This window comes from Sorex araneus, chromosome 2 (assembly GCF_027595985.1).
Source record: "Sorex araneus isolate mSorAra2 chromosome 2, mSorAra2.pri, whole genome shotgun sequence".
Taxonomy (NCBI): Eukaryota; Metazoa; Chordata; class Mammalia; order Eulipotyphla; family Soricidae; genus Sorex; species Sorex araneus.
Window position 1 is genome coordinate 104,002,519 of NC_073303.1, and position 20,078 is coordinate 104,022,596.

At 36.6% G+C, this 20,078-nt stretch overlaps 1 protein-coding gene across 1 annotated transcript in view; it reads left to right on the forward strand.

Annotated features, from left to right (window-relative positions):
- The window catches only part of TMEM65 (transmembrane protein 65), a 48,780-nt gene that overhangs the window by 11,924 nt on the left and 16,778 nt on the right, over positions 1-20,078 (forward strand). The window contains exon 2 of the mRNA XM_004607634.2: positions 17,530-17,574. Within this exon, the coding sequence (XP_004607691.2) occupies positions 17,530-17,574 (45 nt within the window). The remainder of the gene's footprint in view (positions 1-17,529; positions 17,575-20,078) is intronic.

Here is a 20,078-nt window from a genome sequence, read left to right on the forward strand (position 1 = left end):
GATACTGGGGATCACATCCAGGCCACATCATCAGTGCTGGGCATCAAACTGGGTCGGCTGTGTGTGAGGCATGTACCTTAACCCTGTGCTGTCTCTCTGGCCGCCAGATAGTAGTGTTCAAGTAGCACATTGGCTGCTGTTGGAGAATAAATGTGGGGTGCAAATGCATAAGCAGGGAATTCATTTTGGCAGCTATCCCGGTTGCCTAGTTAGGCAGGCTGGTGGCTTAGACTGGATGGCTGAGGAGAAGAGGAGGAGATGGAATTAAGGTATATTTTGGAGGGTGAACTGATAACTTGCTGATGGGTGACAAAAGGGTAAGTGAAAGGCAGCATTTAGGTGAAACTCCTAGGCTGTCAACTACTGTTATTGATGAAAGTGGAGCTATTAACTGAGAGGAAGAAGACCAGAAAGAGTAGATTTGGGTTGGGGGTGGGGGGGATGATAATCAAATCTTAAATTTGGTCATGTTATGGAAGATACTTTGTGGACCAGACTGGAGATGTCCAGTGGGTATCAACAATTGAATGGAGATGCTTCTTAGTCTTGGGAGAGGAGCACATGCAGGTAAGAGTCTAGATCAGGGATGCGAACACTATGAGCAGTGGTTAAATCCACTTTTCTTTTTTGTGTTTATTAATAAGGTCTTATTGCAATAAAGCTAGTTTCTTTCAATTGTATCATCATCATCATCATCATCATCATCCTGTTGATCGTCGAATTTCTCGAGTGGTCTCAGTAACATCTCCATTCGTCCAAGCCCTGAGATTTTAGAAGCCTCCCTCTACTTGTCCTTCCAATGTTGCTGTACTGGAGGCTCTTTCAGGGTCAGAGGAATGAGACCCAGCTTGATACTGGTTTTGGCATATTAATACACCATGGGGACCTTGCCAGACTCTCCCACATGGGCAGGAAACTCCCAATATTTTGCCAGGTTCTCCCAGAAAGAGAAGTAGGCTATAAGATAGAGGCTTGTGGCCACGCGCTTCTGGAAGCTGGCTTTTAAGTCTCTGGATGCTGGCCGTTGACAGGATTACACGGTGCCAGGGCAGTCCCTGGGTGTGACCGCCTAGCTACTGGGAGATGGGAAATCTGGGCGGAGGAAGCCCAGTCCTGATCCAGGCAGCCTTGGAGGTCTCAACCCTGGGTCCCACACACCTGGGTTCCTCTGCTGGCTCCTTCATGCCTGAGGCTCCTCCGAATTTCAGTTGTGTCTCTTTCAATTGTATATTACCTATAAATTGTTTGGGGTTAGAATTTCAGTTGAGTAGTTGTGACAGAGGCCACATAGTCCCAGAGTCTCAAATATTTAGACTTAGATCCTTTATAGAGAATGTTGGTTCTGACAGAGAAGAAAAAAAAAAGAGAAAACCCTTATTTTAATTGAGATTTGTGAAGTTTCAGAACTGTATTTTTAAAAATTGTTGTTGAAGTAATATGGTTACAGTAGATTAATGCTTATTTTATTTTTATTATTGTGTTGTTATTATTTTTGCCACACCCGGAGGTACTCAGGGCTTACTCCTGGCTCTGTGCTCAGGAATCACTGCTTGAGGGACCTTTATGTGTGGTTCCTGAGAGTGAGCTTGCCCAGACACAGGTAAGGCAAGCAACCTTTCTGCTGTACTGTTTCTCCAGCCCACTCCAGAATTTTAAAGTCAGAAAAGTGACAGTCTACAAAGGAAACTGAGGAGGGGCAGTCAGTGAAGTAGGGAGGCAGGAAAAGTTTGAAGCCAACAGAGAAAATAAGTTAAGAATCAGGAAATTATTTATCATGGTATATTTGCTTGAGAGGGTAATTAAGATAAAATATGTTCACAAGATCACTGGAAACCTTGAAAATATTTGTTTGGTGGAAACATATTTGAGCAGGTTCAATGTAGAATAAGTAAAAATTATTTTAATATTAAATCTTCCAGAAATTTATTTTTATTTTTTTATAGAGCAGAGATTGGCAAGCATTTTGGTAAAGGTTCAGAGAGTAAATACTTTAAACTATAGGCCAAGAGGCTGAATTAAACATTTTGTGTAATAAAACAAATTTCTGCAGATTTTTAATGATAAAATGAAAAGTATAATAAAGGACTTAAGTATAGTTTAAAATTTTTTTCTTAAACCCCTGTGGTCTTTAATGAGAAAGATGGAATTGTCTTTGAGAGAATTTGGCTATGTTGGAGTTCAGTACTAATGTTCCTTATTTCCGAATTGACTGCAAATTTGTTAGTGCTAATCTGTAATGAGATTTTTTTTTCATGTTTTATTATTGGAAATAGCTTTTCCCACAGATAGGTACTTTCTAGACTTCTTGTGACCTCTTTAAAGATCATCTTAGAGTTTTGGAGGAATAGCATGCACTTGTCTGTGTCCAGCCCTTGCCCTGAGCCAAAGTGTACTTATAAATTAGAGAAGACTATTGTTTTTGTCTTTGAATATAATTTTCAGCAAGCTATATATATATATATTTAATGTTTGGATCCGTTTTACTTTCATCGCATAATTGAGAGGTACAGAGGTGGAGATTTCTTATAAATTTCCTATCTCCACATAAACATAAATTTCCTATGATCAGACTCTCCTACAGTGTGGTTTACATGTTACAATGATAAACAACATTATTGTGACTGAACAGCACATCTTTATCACTCTGAGTTCATAGTTTGCAATACAGCTCAGTCTTGGTATATGGGATACGTACCAAGGGTTTGGACAAATGTGGTGATGTTTGTCCACCTTTAAGTTTCCTCTAGATTAGTTTTACTAGCTTAAAAATCTTCTTTACTTATGCATCCCTTCCTCATAATCCCTGGTGCAAATCGATATTCTAGAAACCTTTTTATTGCCTACAACAGTAGTAGCTACCAGAGGCTCATGCTTATGGAGAGTGTTCTTCTATTCCTGTAACATGAAACATTTAATTTTGTGCCTCTGTATGTTTTCAGGAAATTTAAAAGTGAACAAAAGAGTTAATGATGAAGTTGTCAGTATCATAGATAGTTAATTCACTTTCCTTTTTGGCAGCATTTGTATAAAAAACATGTAGACCATTTAGCAAGTAAGATTTAAAAAATTTCTTTGATAAGATGCTTAAACATTACAGAATTTTATTTTCTATTTTTGGGGTTCACTCCTGGTGGTGCTCAGGTACTATTCCCAGCTGTGAAATAGAATGTAAATAGAATTTGCCCAACTTTGCATTTATACCGTTTGCCAGATATGCAGATAAAATGAGTGAAGTCTAATGTGTATGTAGACAGGCTGTCAACAGTGATTTTATTTTTTACAATTCCATTAAAATGTTCATAAAAATCAAAAAGGTAAAACTCCAGTTTTTCTTTTAATTGTTATTTTTTCATTGAGTGAGATAGACCATTACAGCAAAACTCCAGTTTTTTAACTTAAAAGACCTGTACTCTAGGGTGAATATATTTTTTTTTTGAAATGTAGTAGGATTTGTAGTGCTAAAAGTGGGATACTCCTAGACAAAATGCTCTCTCTGCCTTAAAAGTGGCAGGGTCTCTGCCCTTCTCCTCAGGAGAGACTGAGCAGTGGATCCTGGTGAGGTTCTTGCACTACTGCGCTTCCCGGCCACCACGGTCTCCAGTGGACCTTTTTAGAGTGGGCTCCTCGGGGCCATTTCTGTGTTTGGTGGATTTCTGGTGAAAACCTGAAAGACGGTTCAAACTCTCCCGATTTGTGTGTGCTCCAGGGCAGTGCCTCAACACTGCTGCTCCCAGCTGAGTGATACTGAGTGTGGCTTTCACTCCAGCAGACCGCCACCATGGACTTGAGGTTGAACACCAGTGCTCAGCGCCTGCTGCAGTCCCCTCCTCTAACCACACGCTTCTGGTGTCCTGTTGCATCTCTCCCGAGTAAACAAGTGCTAATGTTCTCTCTGTCCTTTCCCGGTTGGTCTTCCTCTCTCTTGCGCTAGGACCCTGTGTTTGCTCTGTCACTGCGTTTTCTTATAAGTTTGGAATAATTCGTGAAACTGAATTTAGTTTGGCTTCATTTTGTTTTGTTTTGTTTTTGCTTTTGGTCCGCACGCAGCAGTGCTTGGGGCTTACTCCTGGCTCTGTGCTCAGGGATCCCTCCTGGTGTGCTTGGTGGACTGTAGGGGCTGACAGGATTGAACCCGGGTCAGCTGTGTGCAAAGCAGGTGCTCGACTGCTGTATTATTGCTCCGGCCCTGGCTTTGTTTTGTGTTAAGGATGGAAGCAGTGTTCTTTGTGGTTCTTTTTATCTGAAAGTGAAAGCTAGAATCTGGTTTCACAAAGTTGAATAAATACACATGTTAAATAATCAGGGCATTTTATTGAAATGTAAAATTATGTTGAGGTGGACTCTGAGGGTCTTTCTCACGAAGAGGTTCCCAGTAGTTTCAGTAGTACCGGTTTAGGGACCTTTTCAGAGGCAAGGTTGTAGAAGCTGTTTTAGTTTTTAAGGTGGAAAGGAAGAGTCATGCAGGTAACTTAGATCCCATAGATAAACTCAGGCATGTTTGAAGCAGTGAAAGCAAACAGGCAAAAAGATGTGATAGCAATAATGCAATATGTGGCACTTTTTTTCTGTGAGTTGAAAGAACTTTATGTGTGTGGGAAAGATTCTATGGTTTTAAAAACATACCCAGCTTTCGGGGCCAGAGTACAGCAGGTAGGGTGTTTGCCCTGCACACGGCCGACACAGGTTTGATCCCTGGCATCCATGTCATCCCCTGAGCCCACCAGGAGTAGTCCCTGACACAGGGCCAGGAGAAGGCCCTGAGTGCCACTGGGTGTGGTCCAAAGCCAAAACACAAAACATAGGGCACTTTTTGTTTTTTTTTCCCCTTGGTCAGACCTTTTAAGGACATGAGAGAAATGCAAGTTGTTAGTACTGATTTTATGACTTGAATGGGGTCACATTTAAATACTAATGTTACGTAATGGGTGACTTCTCGTGGTTGGTCATGTTTTAGTTCTTATTGCTCATCGGTAATCTCATTTCTTCAGTGAACTATGTATCCCCAGTCACACTATTTTTTCCTGCTTTTCCCCAGCCCATTTTCCTGAATACTCCCCACCAAGTTTTGTATTGTCTCTGATACCCAAATATTCCTGTCACAGATGAAGTTCCTTGTCAAATTCTGAGACAAAGAATAGTAAGTTAGAAGTTCACTAGTATGTAAGACGTTTATTGGAAGTATTGTTAGAAACCTCACCTTGAGAAGGGGAGGAAGGTTTGAGCAGATGTAGAAGTAAGCTGATGTTGTATCAGAGAAAGCCTTCATGACCCAGCTGAGAATTCTAGAGCAAGGATCACTTTTTTTTTCCTTTTCATATATGTTTTATTTTCATAAAAGTAGTTCACAATAGTTCATTACAGATAATATTCAAACATCAATCCCACCATCGAGCACCTTCCCACCACAATAAGAAGTAAGTGTGTGAAGGTTGTTGTATTTCATTCTGGAGACACTTAAGCCCGAATATAAGAGAAATACAAGCAAGTATGTTAGAAACCAAACAAATGTGTGATACTTTTGATAAGTAAGTGAGGTAGAGTTGTAAGAGGTCACACAGCTGCAAATGTGGCTGTGCACTCCAGGAAATTCTGCAGTACTCTCTTCCAGAAGCTTTAATTTATAGTCTCTGGGTCTGGCCATTGATGAGATTGCATGACGCTGGGGGCGGTTTGTGGGTGTGACTGACAATCTACTGGAAAACCGGGGAGCTGGGGTGAGGAGGCCCAGTCCCGATCTAAGCGAGCCTGGAGATCTCAGTCACGGGTTCCCGAGTACCTGGGTTTTCCTGCCTGTCTGTTCTCAAGTGAGGTGTTTCCTCTGGGGTGCAGTTGCCCGAGCGTGTGGAGAGTGGCCTTGAACATGGCTGCGGGTGGGTTCTGGAGGTTTTCGGCTGCCGGAGTTCTGCTTGGGGCCGAGAAGGAAACTCAACCGGCCCCGCTCCGAGGTGCCCCAGTGAAGACAGCCTGGCACAGGGTCAGGAAATTATGCTAAGGATCACTTAAAAAAAAATTTCCTGAATTAGGTGAGAGGTTTGGGCCTCTACCTTTGTGAAAATGAACTATTGAATATAGACTGCCTTGGGCAGGTCAAGTCTTTCTTAGGTTGGTGAGGCATTTCCACCGGATGGCTGACTACTGAAGACTATCCCTTGTCAGGACTTCTAATGGCTGAGCTTCAGACCAAGTTCAGCTATCCACAGCAGCTGAAATATATTTTCTTACAAACAAGAACATTGTCCAACATATCCATAATCGGGCATGGGTCAACATTTCCATAATAGGAGTGGGTCAATAATCTGATACTATTCATATTTGACGAGTTCCTGCAATGCTCCCTTTCAGCAAAAAGACTCATCCAAAATCCTGTTGCTGTTATTTGTCTTTAGTGTTATTCTATCTGGAACAATTCAGCTTTTTGTTTGTTTGTTTGTTTTTTCCCTTGGCTTTTGTGACCTTTTGCGTGTGAGCATTATAGATCAGTTGTTTTTAGCATGTACTTCAAAGGTATTGTCTCTTTCCTTTAGATTCTGTTGCATCGTTGGCGGAATGTTACATAAGTGAAATCACATTTTTCCTTTTCAGGCTCTTAATTGGGCTGTGAGTTAAATTTCATTGGTGATGTTAACTTGGGCTGTATTTTTCCTGCTCTCTAATCATCTCGTGTGTTTATCCTTGAGATGAACTGTTTTCTGCAAGGTTTTTTTTAGTAAAATTTAAGAATTTTTTTGTAGTGATGAGTGAGTGCATAACTGGATTTTGTAAAGCTTTGGTAATTGATTTATGCTAAAGCTCTTTCAAATTTAAACACAGGATTTACTCACCAGACCCTGCTTTATTATTGGTTAGATATTTATTATAGGTTAGCTATTTATTTCTTATAGATTAGGATAATACATGCAGGGGATTTAAATGGAAAACGTTTAATTGCTAAAGAAAAATCTTGTTCTCTTTTAATTGCCTTTAATTTATATCTATAGGAAAAATATATAAAAGCTTCATATACTCTTATTTTGCTCTGAGTTTGTTCCTATTTCATGAAAATAATTCATTTTTTGTTGTTGCAGGCCATCTCTGATTTGTATGGCCACCATAAGCACAATTTAGTAACTGTGTTTTAGGCAATTAACACTAGTCCCAACACTAGCAACAAAGCAGTTCCAACATAAATCACCAACTTTGCCGCCAACTTCTTCATCCAGAAATCAACATACAAAAGCAGATGTGCATCATGATCATGGCTGATCCCATCACTTTTTCATAGCCCATTGTTTGGTCATAACTTATTTAGTGTAGTGGGATTGCTTGGAGCACATAGACTAGAGACTAGAGACCAGCGTGGGACAATGAACTTTGTATGACCTGCACTGGGGGCTTGGGAGAGTCCTGTGCAGAGGGCCTCTTGAAAGAGGGGCCTTGAAGGTAAAACCTACCAGCAAGATAAGCAGGACACATCCTGCACGTACATACTTCTCGTGCTCTAAGTAACCTTGGGAATAATTTGACTTGGTATTTTTAATGAGAACATCTTGAGACAAACACAAAATATGTCTAACTCATGAGAGCATCCTTTGACTTGGCTACGTGCCTGGGCCAAGGTATGTAAATAATATAAAACTGCTTGCTTGAGAATAAACGGGGCCTTCAGCCTCGATAGCTGCTGGTCAATGCATCATCTCTGAGTCGGTGGTCTTCATGCCGGAGCTGGACTCCGGCAATTTAGTTTACACAAGATAGCAGAATACAGGCTGGGGCGATAGTACAGTGGGTCAGCATCTTGTCTTGCACACTGCCAATCAGAGTTTGATCCCTGGAATCTCATATTGTCCCCTGAACACCTCCAGGAATACCTGGAGTAACCCCTGAGCATTGCCAGATGTGGCCCCAAAACAAAAAACAAAACAAAACAAAAGACAGCAAAATATGCAGAAGAAGTTGTTGTGTTGCTTTTTGGTTTCCCAGCAGTAAACACATACTATATGTATATTTTTATATAAAAACAGGTAACAGAGGATAATTAATCAAAAAAAGGAGAAAAGTACAGCAAAGAAGCACAAAAACATAATGCTGTTGTGAAATTTTGATCAATTGTAAATGAAGTTGCAGAAGAAAGAACTGGGGATGGTTATGTGCCATGCTGTTGAGACCCCAGAAAAGCAGCCAGTGGAGTCTGGAGTGATGGAAATTAGGAAAATTGAGGAGGTTGTGATGAAAGGGATGAAGATGTACTAGAGGAGGTATCTCTGACACATTTTTTTATTGAACATGCCAAGGATAAAATGCTCTATGCTAATCCAAACTTAGAAAGGAGTGTGATGATTGGAATGCCAAGGTATAGAAAAAGATGTTTGCTCTATATTGTAAAGCTCAAGATAAGATTAATAGCACTGTTTCAACTACAGTTGATAATTTTCTTACAAAGAAATGAGCACTTTAATTCTGTGTTCCTGGTATTTTAAATTATTGTATATCAAACAGTTTTACTATTTGTGTGTGTATATATATTCATAACCTTTAAAATGTTTCAAAATAGCTTTTTAAAGGTCATAGAACAACTGTAATTTACCCTATTGGTTATTAAGATAGCTTTGCATATTTTCAGCTTGGCAATCTTTTGATTTAAACATATTTTTAGCATGCAGATTTCCAAAACCTGAAATTGACATTGGGAAGCAAATGAAGGAGGTATCATCAGCAGAGAGCACTGATAGTTTTGGTATAGTACAATATTACGGTATTGATTGTTTGTCAGATGTTCATTGCAAGTAGCAAAGCATCTATTGGACTGGACTTGCTTGTTTGAAATAGAATGCTTTGGTTATAATGATAGTCTTTTCTTTGTTTTCTGCATCAGTGTTTTAGGCTATGAAAATTTAATTTTTATCTAATCCAGTACTTTGTGAATATGATAGAATGATAATTGCATGCTCAATTAACCATAACAAAGTCACTTACACATAAATAGTACATTACACATTTTGTTGGAATTACCAGAGTTCTGAGATATAAGAAGCAGCAAAGATTAATTGATAGGTCCAGGGACATTAGAGAGGTTAGGGTGCATGACCCGCATGCACTTGACCCTGATTTGGTTATCAGTACCATTTGCTCCCCAACCCATACCATTGCTGGTTGTAGCCCTGGAGACTGCTGAGCATGTATGACCCTCGTGAACCGACCCCCAGTGGTCTCTGGCAGGATGCAGACACACTGCATCCTCAGGTCTTGCATGGAATCATCCAGCCCAGTGGACCAAGAGTCTTCAGGAATGACCCTTTGGTTCCCCAAGGATGCTGGGGAGGCTTCTCAACCAATGTTAAGAATTTCTTTAGGCTGTATGAATAGGAAAGAAAGGTTAGACACAGAAAACCCTTGAATATATTATAAAGAGAATCTACATTAAATAACTGAACTTCAGTATTAGTTCTCATTTTTAGAACAGTGTAAGGAAGAAGCAGTAGTACTATGTAAATGATTACAAGTGGTTTTGGAGGCGAGGTGCTGCTGAACAGTAAGTAGTAGGACTAACCTGTTAGTGATTATTTTTTGAGACTGATCTTTAGTTATATCCCACCTCATTTTAGTTGGCTTACTGAGGAAGAAAGGCAGTGCCTTCTAATTTTTTTCATCCTACTAGTTACTGAGAGTTTCCTGCCCACATGGGACAGCCTCGAAAGCTTCCCATGGTGTATCCATATGCCAAAGCCAGTAACCAGCTGGATCTCATTCCCCTGACCCTGAAAGAGCCTCCAATGTGGCATCATTGGGAAGGCCGAGTAGAGAGAAGCTTCTAAAATCTCAGGGATAGGATGAATGGAGAGGTTACTGAGACCACTCCAGCAATTCAACGATCAACGGGATTTCGTGATTCGTGATTCGTGACTAGTTACACAATAGAAAAACTGCCAAGTGAGAATCATAGTGCTTAAAGGGTTCACAAAGATCTAAATATTAAACAGATTCAAAAGTTGTGTAACATATGTAAGATTTGGTTATTAGTTTTCATGTCAGAGCAAGGATCAGTGTCAAGGCCTTTGGGATTTTAGTTCAGTACTCTTTTCATTAGAATACATTTTTTTTCAGGACTAGCAGGCGATTAACCCTAGGTTAGGGCATGCAGTTCTGAAACTAGCAGAATCCATGTAATTTTTCCATTTCAACAAATGTTTTGTTTGATAACTATAATAAGTTTTTTAATTCCTCCTCTTAATAACTTTGATGACTTCTTGAAATAATTTATAGGAAATAGAATTATTTGGAGAGGAAAAAGTTTCAAAAGAATATTTGCATTAAAAATAATTTGTTTCACTTCAGTTTCAAATATTAATGCGTGATCAATGTTTTGGTAATATATTATACATTCATAAATCATTGATTATGGATTCTTTTTTATTTTCCTGTTTAGAATTTTTTCACTGAAAGAGAAGTTGAACAAGAGAATGAGAATCTGGGTTCTAGACTCAACTTTGCATCATTCATTAACATGTCTGTACTTGGGAGTTTTCTTCAAAGTGGAGAATTAAGTCAGTATTTATCAGTGGGCATGCTATTGGCATTCAGGGTGGACAATTCTTCATTTTGAAAGAGTCTTGTGCATTGTAGAATGTTTAGGATTCCTAATTCTATAGCATTTCTCAGTCATTATTACATCTAAAAACAACCCTACACTTCATCTTTCAGGGTGAGATTCTACTCCGTGTTTAGAACTATTGGTAGATGGTTTCTAAGGACCTTTTCAGCTCTGACATTCTATGAAAGAATTTTTATTTTAGAATTTTTCTGGGAATAACTGAGAAGGAAAAAGATGATTTATTGACTAGAAGTTTCTGCAGCTTCCTAGTATTAAGCCATTTTATTTAAATCTGTATATCTTTTAGAGGTAATGTGTGATCATACCCGTCTGTCACTTAGGATGTTCCAAGATGAATTATTATCCTTTCTGGCTCACTTCAAGTTCGCCATCTCAGATATGATTTATCCATGTATAATATGTATTTATGTGACCTTCTAGACTTTAAGCTTCATAGCACTCTACCTATAAGTAAAAGTAGTTAGAGTTGACTTTTTAAAATGTTGTACTCTTGTTGTAATATCTTATCAAGTCATGTAATAAGTTTATCTGGTTTATGTTTTATTTTATCTGCTTTATGAAGGAATGTATATGTCCTATTAAGTATTATATATAATTGTTTCAAGTAATATGCAAATTATACATGCATTAAAACTACATATAAATTGGACCAGAGAGATAGTGCAAGGGCTAAGGTGCTTGGCCTAGCATATGGCTAACCTCCATTTGTTCCGTGGTACCATATAAGTCCTCTGAGCACTGCTAACTGTGGCCCAGACTATCCCCTACCCCCCAAAATCAGAGTACATTACCCTGTAAAGCTCTAGTCAATATTTCAGGTACAGTAATTTAATTCTCATACATGCATATGAGAATTAAACTATTGAGATGAGAATTAAATTATTGTATGAGAATTAAATTATTGCACCTGAAATATTTACTAGTTTTTAAGGCTATAACAAATAGATTATTACATTAATGGTGGTTATAATGATGATAATTAATTGGGTATTTAATTGGGCCATCATCATCATCACTGTTACCAGCCATTATGCTAATACTGTACATCAGATCAGGAAAGAGTAACGGTTAAATAAGGAGGATTCTGATCCGAGTTGTAGTTGAGTACAGGTCAGAAGGTTAGTGAGGCAACATATAATCTAGGTAGGAATTTATTTTCTACTTAATGTGGATAATCTTTCAGCCTTGCTAAATAAAATCACACTCAAATGCTCTTTGGGGGGACTGCTAGAGTTTTAGCTAGGGTGTGCATTTTTGCAAATTATTTAAAATCTCTTTCACAATTATACTCTTTATTTTAAAAAACATTTTAATTGAAATTTACTGAATGTTAAATTCCTTGCTGTTTCTAAAGAGTTTTCATTTTCCAGTTTTGAGTTTTTGTAAGTATATTCCTTATCCTAGTTTATTCTAAAAATATTGCTGTGTGACTTTCTAATCCTTTTTGGTGCATGTTTGTTTTCTTGTTATTTAATATGATTTGATTGAATTATTTTGCATACAGCATGGTTTTGGCACTTTAAGATTATATCCTTGAATATGTTATATTTATATATGTATATATTATAAATTTCACCTTACCCATTAATTTTTTTGTTCTATTAAAAGTCTAAGTAGTTATTTATAACATTCAGAAATATATATGGGTAACTGAAAGCTTATTTCCCAGATTACTTAAACATAGTGGTTTTGTGTTTGTTCTTTTCATAAATCTCTTAGTAGATCAGACAGTGATTTCTTTTGTCAATACTACTACTTCCTTATCTTCCTGGGAAGATGCTGAAGTGTGCCTGGGCAAATATTAGTGGTCAAAAGATCAGAAATTGGGTAACTAGACACTTAGAGAGTATCAAGTTGCTTGTCATGAAGAGAATAATGTGTGCATTAAACAGATCTTCTATGTCATGTCAGGGTAAAGTTGCTTTTGTTTAAATGATTCTGAATTTTTTCCTCAATTAGTGACCTCATGTTCATCTTTAATACCTATGACTACAGAATGAAATAAGTAATAACTTGTGGAATTATCATGATTAAAGTGTGATAGGAGGGGCTGGAGATTTTACTACAGCAAATATAATGCTTGTCTTGTTCATGGCCACCTGGTTTGATCTCCAGCATCCCACATGACCCCCTGAGTTCACCAGGAGTTATTCCTGAGTGCAGAGCCAAGAATAATCCCTGAGCACCACCAGATGTGGTCCCTAAAAGGATTTAAAAAAGGAAATGTAATAAAACTGAGAACTTATGTATCAGATGTCATTTTTTATTTGTTGTATTGCAATCTTGTTGCCAATTTAGGTAGCTTGTTAACTGATTGGGACCTGGGAATGTCAAGGATTTTGTATTAATGAAATTTACCTACATTCTGAAAACATGAAAATATTTTATTTATGAATGTGACTTTTTTTAAAAGCCTCAAGATATAGTAATTTCATATGATTTTTCCAAGAGGAATTTTGTAAAAAAAAAAAATTTGAATCTTGGGGCTGGAGCAATAGTACAGCGGGTAGGGCGTTTTTGCCTTGCATGTGGCTGACCTGGGTTCGATTCCCAGCATCCCATATGGTCCCCTGAGCACTGCCAGGAGTAATTCCTGAGTGCATGAGCTAGGAGTAACCCCTGTGCATCTCCGGATGTGACTCAAAAAACAAAACAAAACAAAAAATTTTTGAATCTTGTAAGTTGTTTTTTCCTTCCCAGTGTAGTAACACTACTTATGGAATCCACCCAAAGGACCGTTGATGAAACATGAAAAGATTTGCCTGTCGATATTATTATGTTATTTATAAATATGAAGTATATCTAGTAATATGGGATTATTATATACCAGATAAGATAAAATGCCATTAATAAAATTATTACCTTAATTAAAGGTAAGGAAAATATTGATGCAGTGCTTTGTGGAAGTGGGGGATACAATTGTGCATGTGTGTATGTGTGTATGCGTATATTTCTATATGTGTTGAATAATAAGACATTAAGGACAGGTGTCAAATGATCAGTCATCTGTGGTATACAGAGAGTTAAAACAGAGGACTAGACAGAATGATGACAAACCCTTGTCATTTGTTGACAGCACTGAGACTATCAAGCCTGGGGATATAGGGTATGGGGAAAGAAAGGGGTGGACCAGAGGTATGTTGACGGGCCGTGGTGAAGGGGGTCAGGCACTCTGGTGTCGGAGCATAGTAACTTTGTATATCATTATCATGAACATTGTTGTATTGCAATCTTGTTGCCAATTTAGGTAGCTTGTTAACTGATTGGGACCTGGGAATGTCAAGGATTTTGTATTAATGAAATTTACCTACATTCTGAAAACATGAAAATATTTTATTTATGAATGTGACTTTTTTTAAAAGCCTCAAGATATAGTAATTTCATATGATTTTTCCAAGAGGAATTTTGTAAAAAAAAAAATTTGAATCTTGGGGCTGGAGCAATAGTACAGCGGGTAGGGCGTTTTTGCCTTGCATGTGGCTGACCTGGGTTCGATTCCCAGCATCCCATATGGTCCCCTGAGCACTGCCAGGAGTAATCATGAACATTGACATTATTGTAACCATGCTACCTAAACTATAATGAGAGGACAAATTATAAAAACTATTTATTACTGAAAATTACAAGTGTTTTTCCTCTCTAAATTTCATTTATTTTCTCAGTAAACATAGGCTTTATAGTTAAAAATTGTAATTCATTCCTTTAGAGACACCAAAGAAACTCAGTACCTATAAAATTATTTTTCATCTAATATTCTTAATTGAATAAATGGAATTTAGTATCTATATTCTTTAAATATATAACTAAATATAACAATATAATGTGGACTGAAGAAATTCTGAAGTATAAATCACATATATGTGTGTGGTTTGTTTAATGTAAAATGTTTACAGTGATTCCATATTAATAGTCATCAATTTTGACTGAAAACACAAAGGAAACAGATTTTTATAACATCTGAAAAGTTGGCAATTTATTTAAGTTCTTGAGTATCTGAACTTGCTTTTCAGTTTGTCAGTTTCTCAGGGTATTCATCTGTTCAAAGTATTAGAGAGAGGATCTTAAATTCAAATCTGTGAATTTTACTGTAAAAAAATTTATTGAGGGAAGATAAACAAATGTTGATTTTCCTCTTCTTTAGTTATCGGAATGGCCTGATTTCACATTTAAGTATTTTTTTTATTTGTATGGTTTACTTCACTAGTATTTTTTTGTGTATATAGGTAGAAATTTAGTTTCAAATAATCAGCCAGGAACATGTACTTTATTATTTTGTGCAAATCGTTTTGGAAATCTGTTTTCAGGAAACTTCACCCAAGTAAAGTAAGACTGATTTCATAAATAAAAATTTCTTTTCTAGAGAAAAATGTTATACATTGAAAGACAGTAGATCTAAGAGATCTGGTTTATTTTCAAATGCGCTTCTCATTTTCTTTATCTTAGATTCTTTTCTGGGACTGTATTGTACCTCTTTCACATATTCAGAAACTAATATCTCAATTGCAACAGTAGTTTTTGTAAGTGTAACTTATCAAATATATAGTAACAAGTCTAAGTAGTACATATTGTAATTCTATAAAACCAAGATTTAGATGGAGATTTTGTTTCATCAATAAGGAAAAGAATTTCATAGTGGATCTCTACTTATCAGAGCTGCTTATAGCAAAGACCAGAACATCATTTGTCTCCTAGTGACTAGAGGAAGGGTGTGTGTGTGTGTGTGTGTGTGTTTTGAAAATTTTGAAGTAATTTCTCTTCTATTTTTCTGGGAGTCAAGGAACTTAGTTTCTCTCAGGAGAAATAGTATTTTATTATCTCCCAAGGGTTTTTTTGTTTTTGTTTTTGTTTTTGTTTTTTTAATGAAATTTCATCTCCCTAGTCAGAAAGCAAAAGGTAGGCTTAAGCTTAGGACAATGAATAACAGCAAATATCATTATTTGCTGTTAGCATTTAGTTTCTTGTTATAGATATATTGATTTTTAGTGTAGTTTCTTACAGGTAAATCATGTAGAGGTAATTTAGTAAAATTCAGGAGAATTTCATTAATATTCAGCTGTTTGGTGTTCTCAAAAAATCTTACTGTGTTCCTCCCCATCCTTCTCCCAGTCTTAGTATGTCCCCACCCCCAACAGTATAATAATGATACTAAGGTTTTAACACTTGTTTCAAGCTGTCCTTAAATATCCAGTGTTGGTGGGGCCAAAGAGATAGTACACAGGGTTTTTGCCTTGTACACGCTGACCTGAGATTGATTTCCCCACACCCCATAAGGTCCTCTGAGCCTGCCAGGAGTTATCCCTGAGTGCAGAAACAAGAGTAAGCTCTGCACACAGCCTGGGGTAGCCTCCAAACAAACACAAATTTTAAAAAGACATGTCAGACGTTGGGTGGAGTATATTATTTAGTAGTAGAGCACTTGACTTAGTGTGGGGAAGTCCTGGCTTCAATCCCCCGATCTCTCTTTGTTATTCCACAATTCCTCCATCCCCGCCAACCACTCCACCCTCCCACCCAAACCCCAAAAAGCAAAAACCAAAGTCTGTGAATAAAGTCCTAGTTAAATGTACTATAGCAGTAAAATAGAAACTGTAATCCTATCTGGAAGTACTCCAAACCTCCTGTATTATTTGATACTCAGTGTTGGTACAAAGCCTGTATGGTATTTCTTAAAAACTGAGTAGCCAGGCAAGATTTCAAAAGGGAGGTGAGTGTAATTAAAAATGAGCACGACTATGGGCCTAGCATAAAGCTTCGCTCATGGCTAAATTACAGGGAGTTATTCTAGTCCCAGAGACTGTAGTCTAACACTTGCTTGTTGTATATTCCTCAGAGTATAATTTTAAAGAATTTTCTACCTTAAGCATACAAAATAGCATAAAAAGTCAAATTTTACTGTGCTTGGGAACATTGATTTGAACATATAAGTTATAGTTTAGTTTTGAGGTATTTTAAAACACATAGCAAAATATGGTCGGATTTTCTAGAATTAAAGCAAACATGAGCTTTGAAATGTTCTGTGGTTAGAGGTGATACGGGCATTGAAGTATGGACTTGCATTTAGAATTATCATTCCAAAATATATGTCCTAGAAACAAGTTCTTAATATTTCAAAGTGAAAAACAGTATTTTGTTTACTTTGTAGTGCTTGAATTTTATTAGAGCTCATAGTTAGCCAGTTTTCTCTCTTATAATATGCCATTTTAGTGTTTTTTTTTTAAGAAAATAATAAACAATTCATCAAAAATTAAAAAAAAAACCTTTTAGAATTAGGCAGAGATACAGGTAGGTAGTCTTATGTCTTACAACAAAACCTAGGTCCTTTGGGCAAGCTGGGGTTGATTTCTGTCTTAACAGTTTTGTCCATCATGTCCTACTCCACACACCTGTTGTTTAGGGAGTCTTTATTCTGTGGCCTTCTCTAAGACTTTATAAAAACAAACAACCAAAAAAAAAAACCCAGAAACACTAAACCCCCAAAAAACGATTTTTGCACTTATTTTTCATCTTTTATTTTCATGAAGTTACATTGCATTTAAACAGAATATATTCCTGTTTGCATCATTGAAAATCAACATGTATATATGTATATAAAATTTATATAATTTTTTTGTGGTTGCTGTTTTAAGAAGACTCATTTTACAGATTCAAGGATTCTTTTAAAAATTCAATACTTTAACTGGGGCTCTTGGGCCCATGGGAGGGTTGTAACTAAAACACAGGTTTTTGGGTTTTTTTTCAGCCTTGTGATTTAATCGGTATATACCAAGTAATATATTTCTATATGAGTAACTCTGACCTGTTAACCTAAAGATAATTTGTGAACATGCATGAATACATGAATATAAACTTATTCTCCCATTTTGTAAATCTGTTTATTGTAATAATAGAGAAATCATACTATAATAACTAATTCTTGCCTTATTTTCTTTTTCCTCCTGTAGAAAAATTGGAAGCGGCCCCACCCACCCCAGGACAGCTGAGATATGGTAATGATTCTATAATTGATAACCATTTGTGCATGCACATCTGTCATTTGAATTCAATTGTGCTAGTCACTGAAGTACAGAAGAATTAGTAAATTAAATTCTTTCTAGATAGAATGGATTATCCTATTTATTATTTTAAAATTACAAGTTTTTATCTTGGCTAGAGGTATTTCGCAGTGTTATGGGTTAATAGACACTATTATGCTAACAGTATTTAATATTGTTAGAATATTACATCAAGAAATACAATTACATTTGTGGTAGAGGTTTTCACAATTCCCAGGAAAAAAAGAGTATGTTTATTATAGCTTGGATTTAAGGTGGGTAGCTATAGAGGCAAAGTTCCTAGGCTCAGGTCTGAGGTTGAATTATTGTTTGGTGGAGAGCATATTTCTGACTTGCTTTGTGTAATAATGAAGAAAGTAAAGTTTATTTAAAACCACTAAAACGAAGAACCTTAGAATGTTGCTTGTGTGCTTTGCATTATGAGTTTTGTTTATAGCTTGGATTTAAGTTGAGTAACTTTAGGAGTAAATAGTCAAAGGATTATTTAATAATGACTTGTAATAGGTTATAAATTAAAATTAAATATTTGATATGATTTACTAATAACTACTGAGTTAGAAAACTATATCTTCCAAAGGAGGCTGGAAAAAAAAATCACAAATTGACAGAATATCACAACATACCTGGAGAGCAGACTTACATAATAAAAATAAATGTTCTTTAGAACCCAGCTTTTCCTCTCAGGTAGAAAATAGATTCTAAGTAATAGTTTTTCCTGAATACAAAAGAAGCCTTTAAGATTGTATTTTCCCCTGGAAATCTTTTCTGATTCTTCCTGATTCATTCATATCCATATTACTTTATAACACAGAGTTTTTGCGTTACAGTGAAATGAAATATTCAGACAATGAAATTATCTATCATCTTTCTTTATTGCTAAGTGCCCAGTGTGGTATCTAGTATATGTTCATTTAACTTTTTTCTTTGTATTGAAAATAAATTTTTATGTATAGGACATGTTTACTTTATGGTATGTTTTATAGTATAAAGTAAATATTATGAGTGTACTCATTTAATAAACCAGGTTTTTCCAGTGTGGCAATTAGTCTAATGTTATTTTTAAATAACCTTAGTATTTAATTTAAATACTTTTAGTAGACTCAGTTTTTTTAAATGCCATTAAAGTTAACCCTAAATGTTAACTAATCCCAGAGGTGTCATAGATACTTTGGTATGTTTTGTCATTGATAGAATCATATTTCAAAGATGATTGAGAAGGTGCTTTGGGAGACTTTTTTTCAGTGGTAAATCTCTTTTCACTGGAAAAGTCTCATTTCGTGAATTAAAATTTTATTATACTTTTGACCCATCAAATGTGTATTGTTTTGGAAATCGGATTGTGTGTATGTTGTATGTATGTTTGCTTATTACCAAAGTTTGAGTAGAGGTTTAGTAAGTAATAGGCAAAATGTCACAGAACTAAGGTTAGACTCATTCATTGAAAAAATCCCATTTTATTATTTATTTATTTGAAAGCAAGATAGTTTTTTTCTGAATCCTATTTAGAAAGATATGAGGGGAGAGGAAGAGCAGGGTGTGTTCAGGAGAGAACACAGGCTTCTCTAGAGGGGAGAGAGGCAAGCAGAGAAGCACAGAGGCTAGCGAGATGTGTGTTCACGGGAGAACAGGGGCTTGAAGAGCAAGCCAAAAAAATGCCATTTTAGTACCATGCTATTTTTGTTGTTAGTGGTGGAGGTGTTTCTTTGGGCCATCCCAGTGGTGCTTAGAGCTTATTCCTAGCTTTGTGCTCTGGGGTAGATCCCTCTGGGTGGGGCTCTCGGGACCTGACGGAGTGCAGGGGCCAAACTCTGGTCCTTGGTGTGCAAGGGAAGCGCCCTGCCCAGTGTACTGCCTCTTCAGCCCTGCTGTTTGATTTTTGGTATGTTTATTAGCTTTTAAAATGATACTCTGAGGCTGTGTAATCGACCTGGGTCCCAAACGCTGTATATAATCTGAGCCCTGGTCAGGAGGTGTGGCCCCCCAAATAAAACAACCAACCAAACAAATAAATAAAAGCACTCTATAGAATATAAAATGTTGATTTATATTGTGGATATTTTAGCTTGCTGTAAGAAGGAATCTGGCCACATAGAATATTTTCTATTTTCTTTGATCTTATTAGTGGTTGCGGGTAGATTTTTTTTTTTCTGTTTTTAATGTCTTTTTTTGCTCTCCTTACTTGGTACAGAACTCACTTTTGTGATACCAAACTTTCCTACATCTGGATATATTTTAATTATACTTTGCGTGGACTTAACTGCATTAAAGAAAAAGACTCAAGTCACTGAACGCAAAACTAGTTGGCTTAAGTTACTCGTTTTTGAATGAAGTATAAAGCTCAGAGCTTTGATATTTTTTTCTACAAAAAGATTCAGTACCTTGGCAATTTTATAGATTAATTAAAGTATTTTAACAACCCCCAGCTTTTAATTTATTTC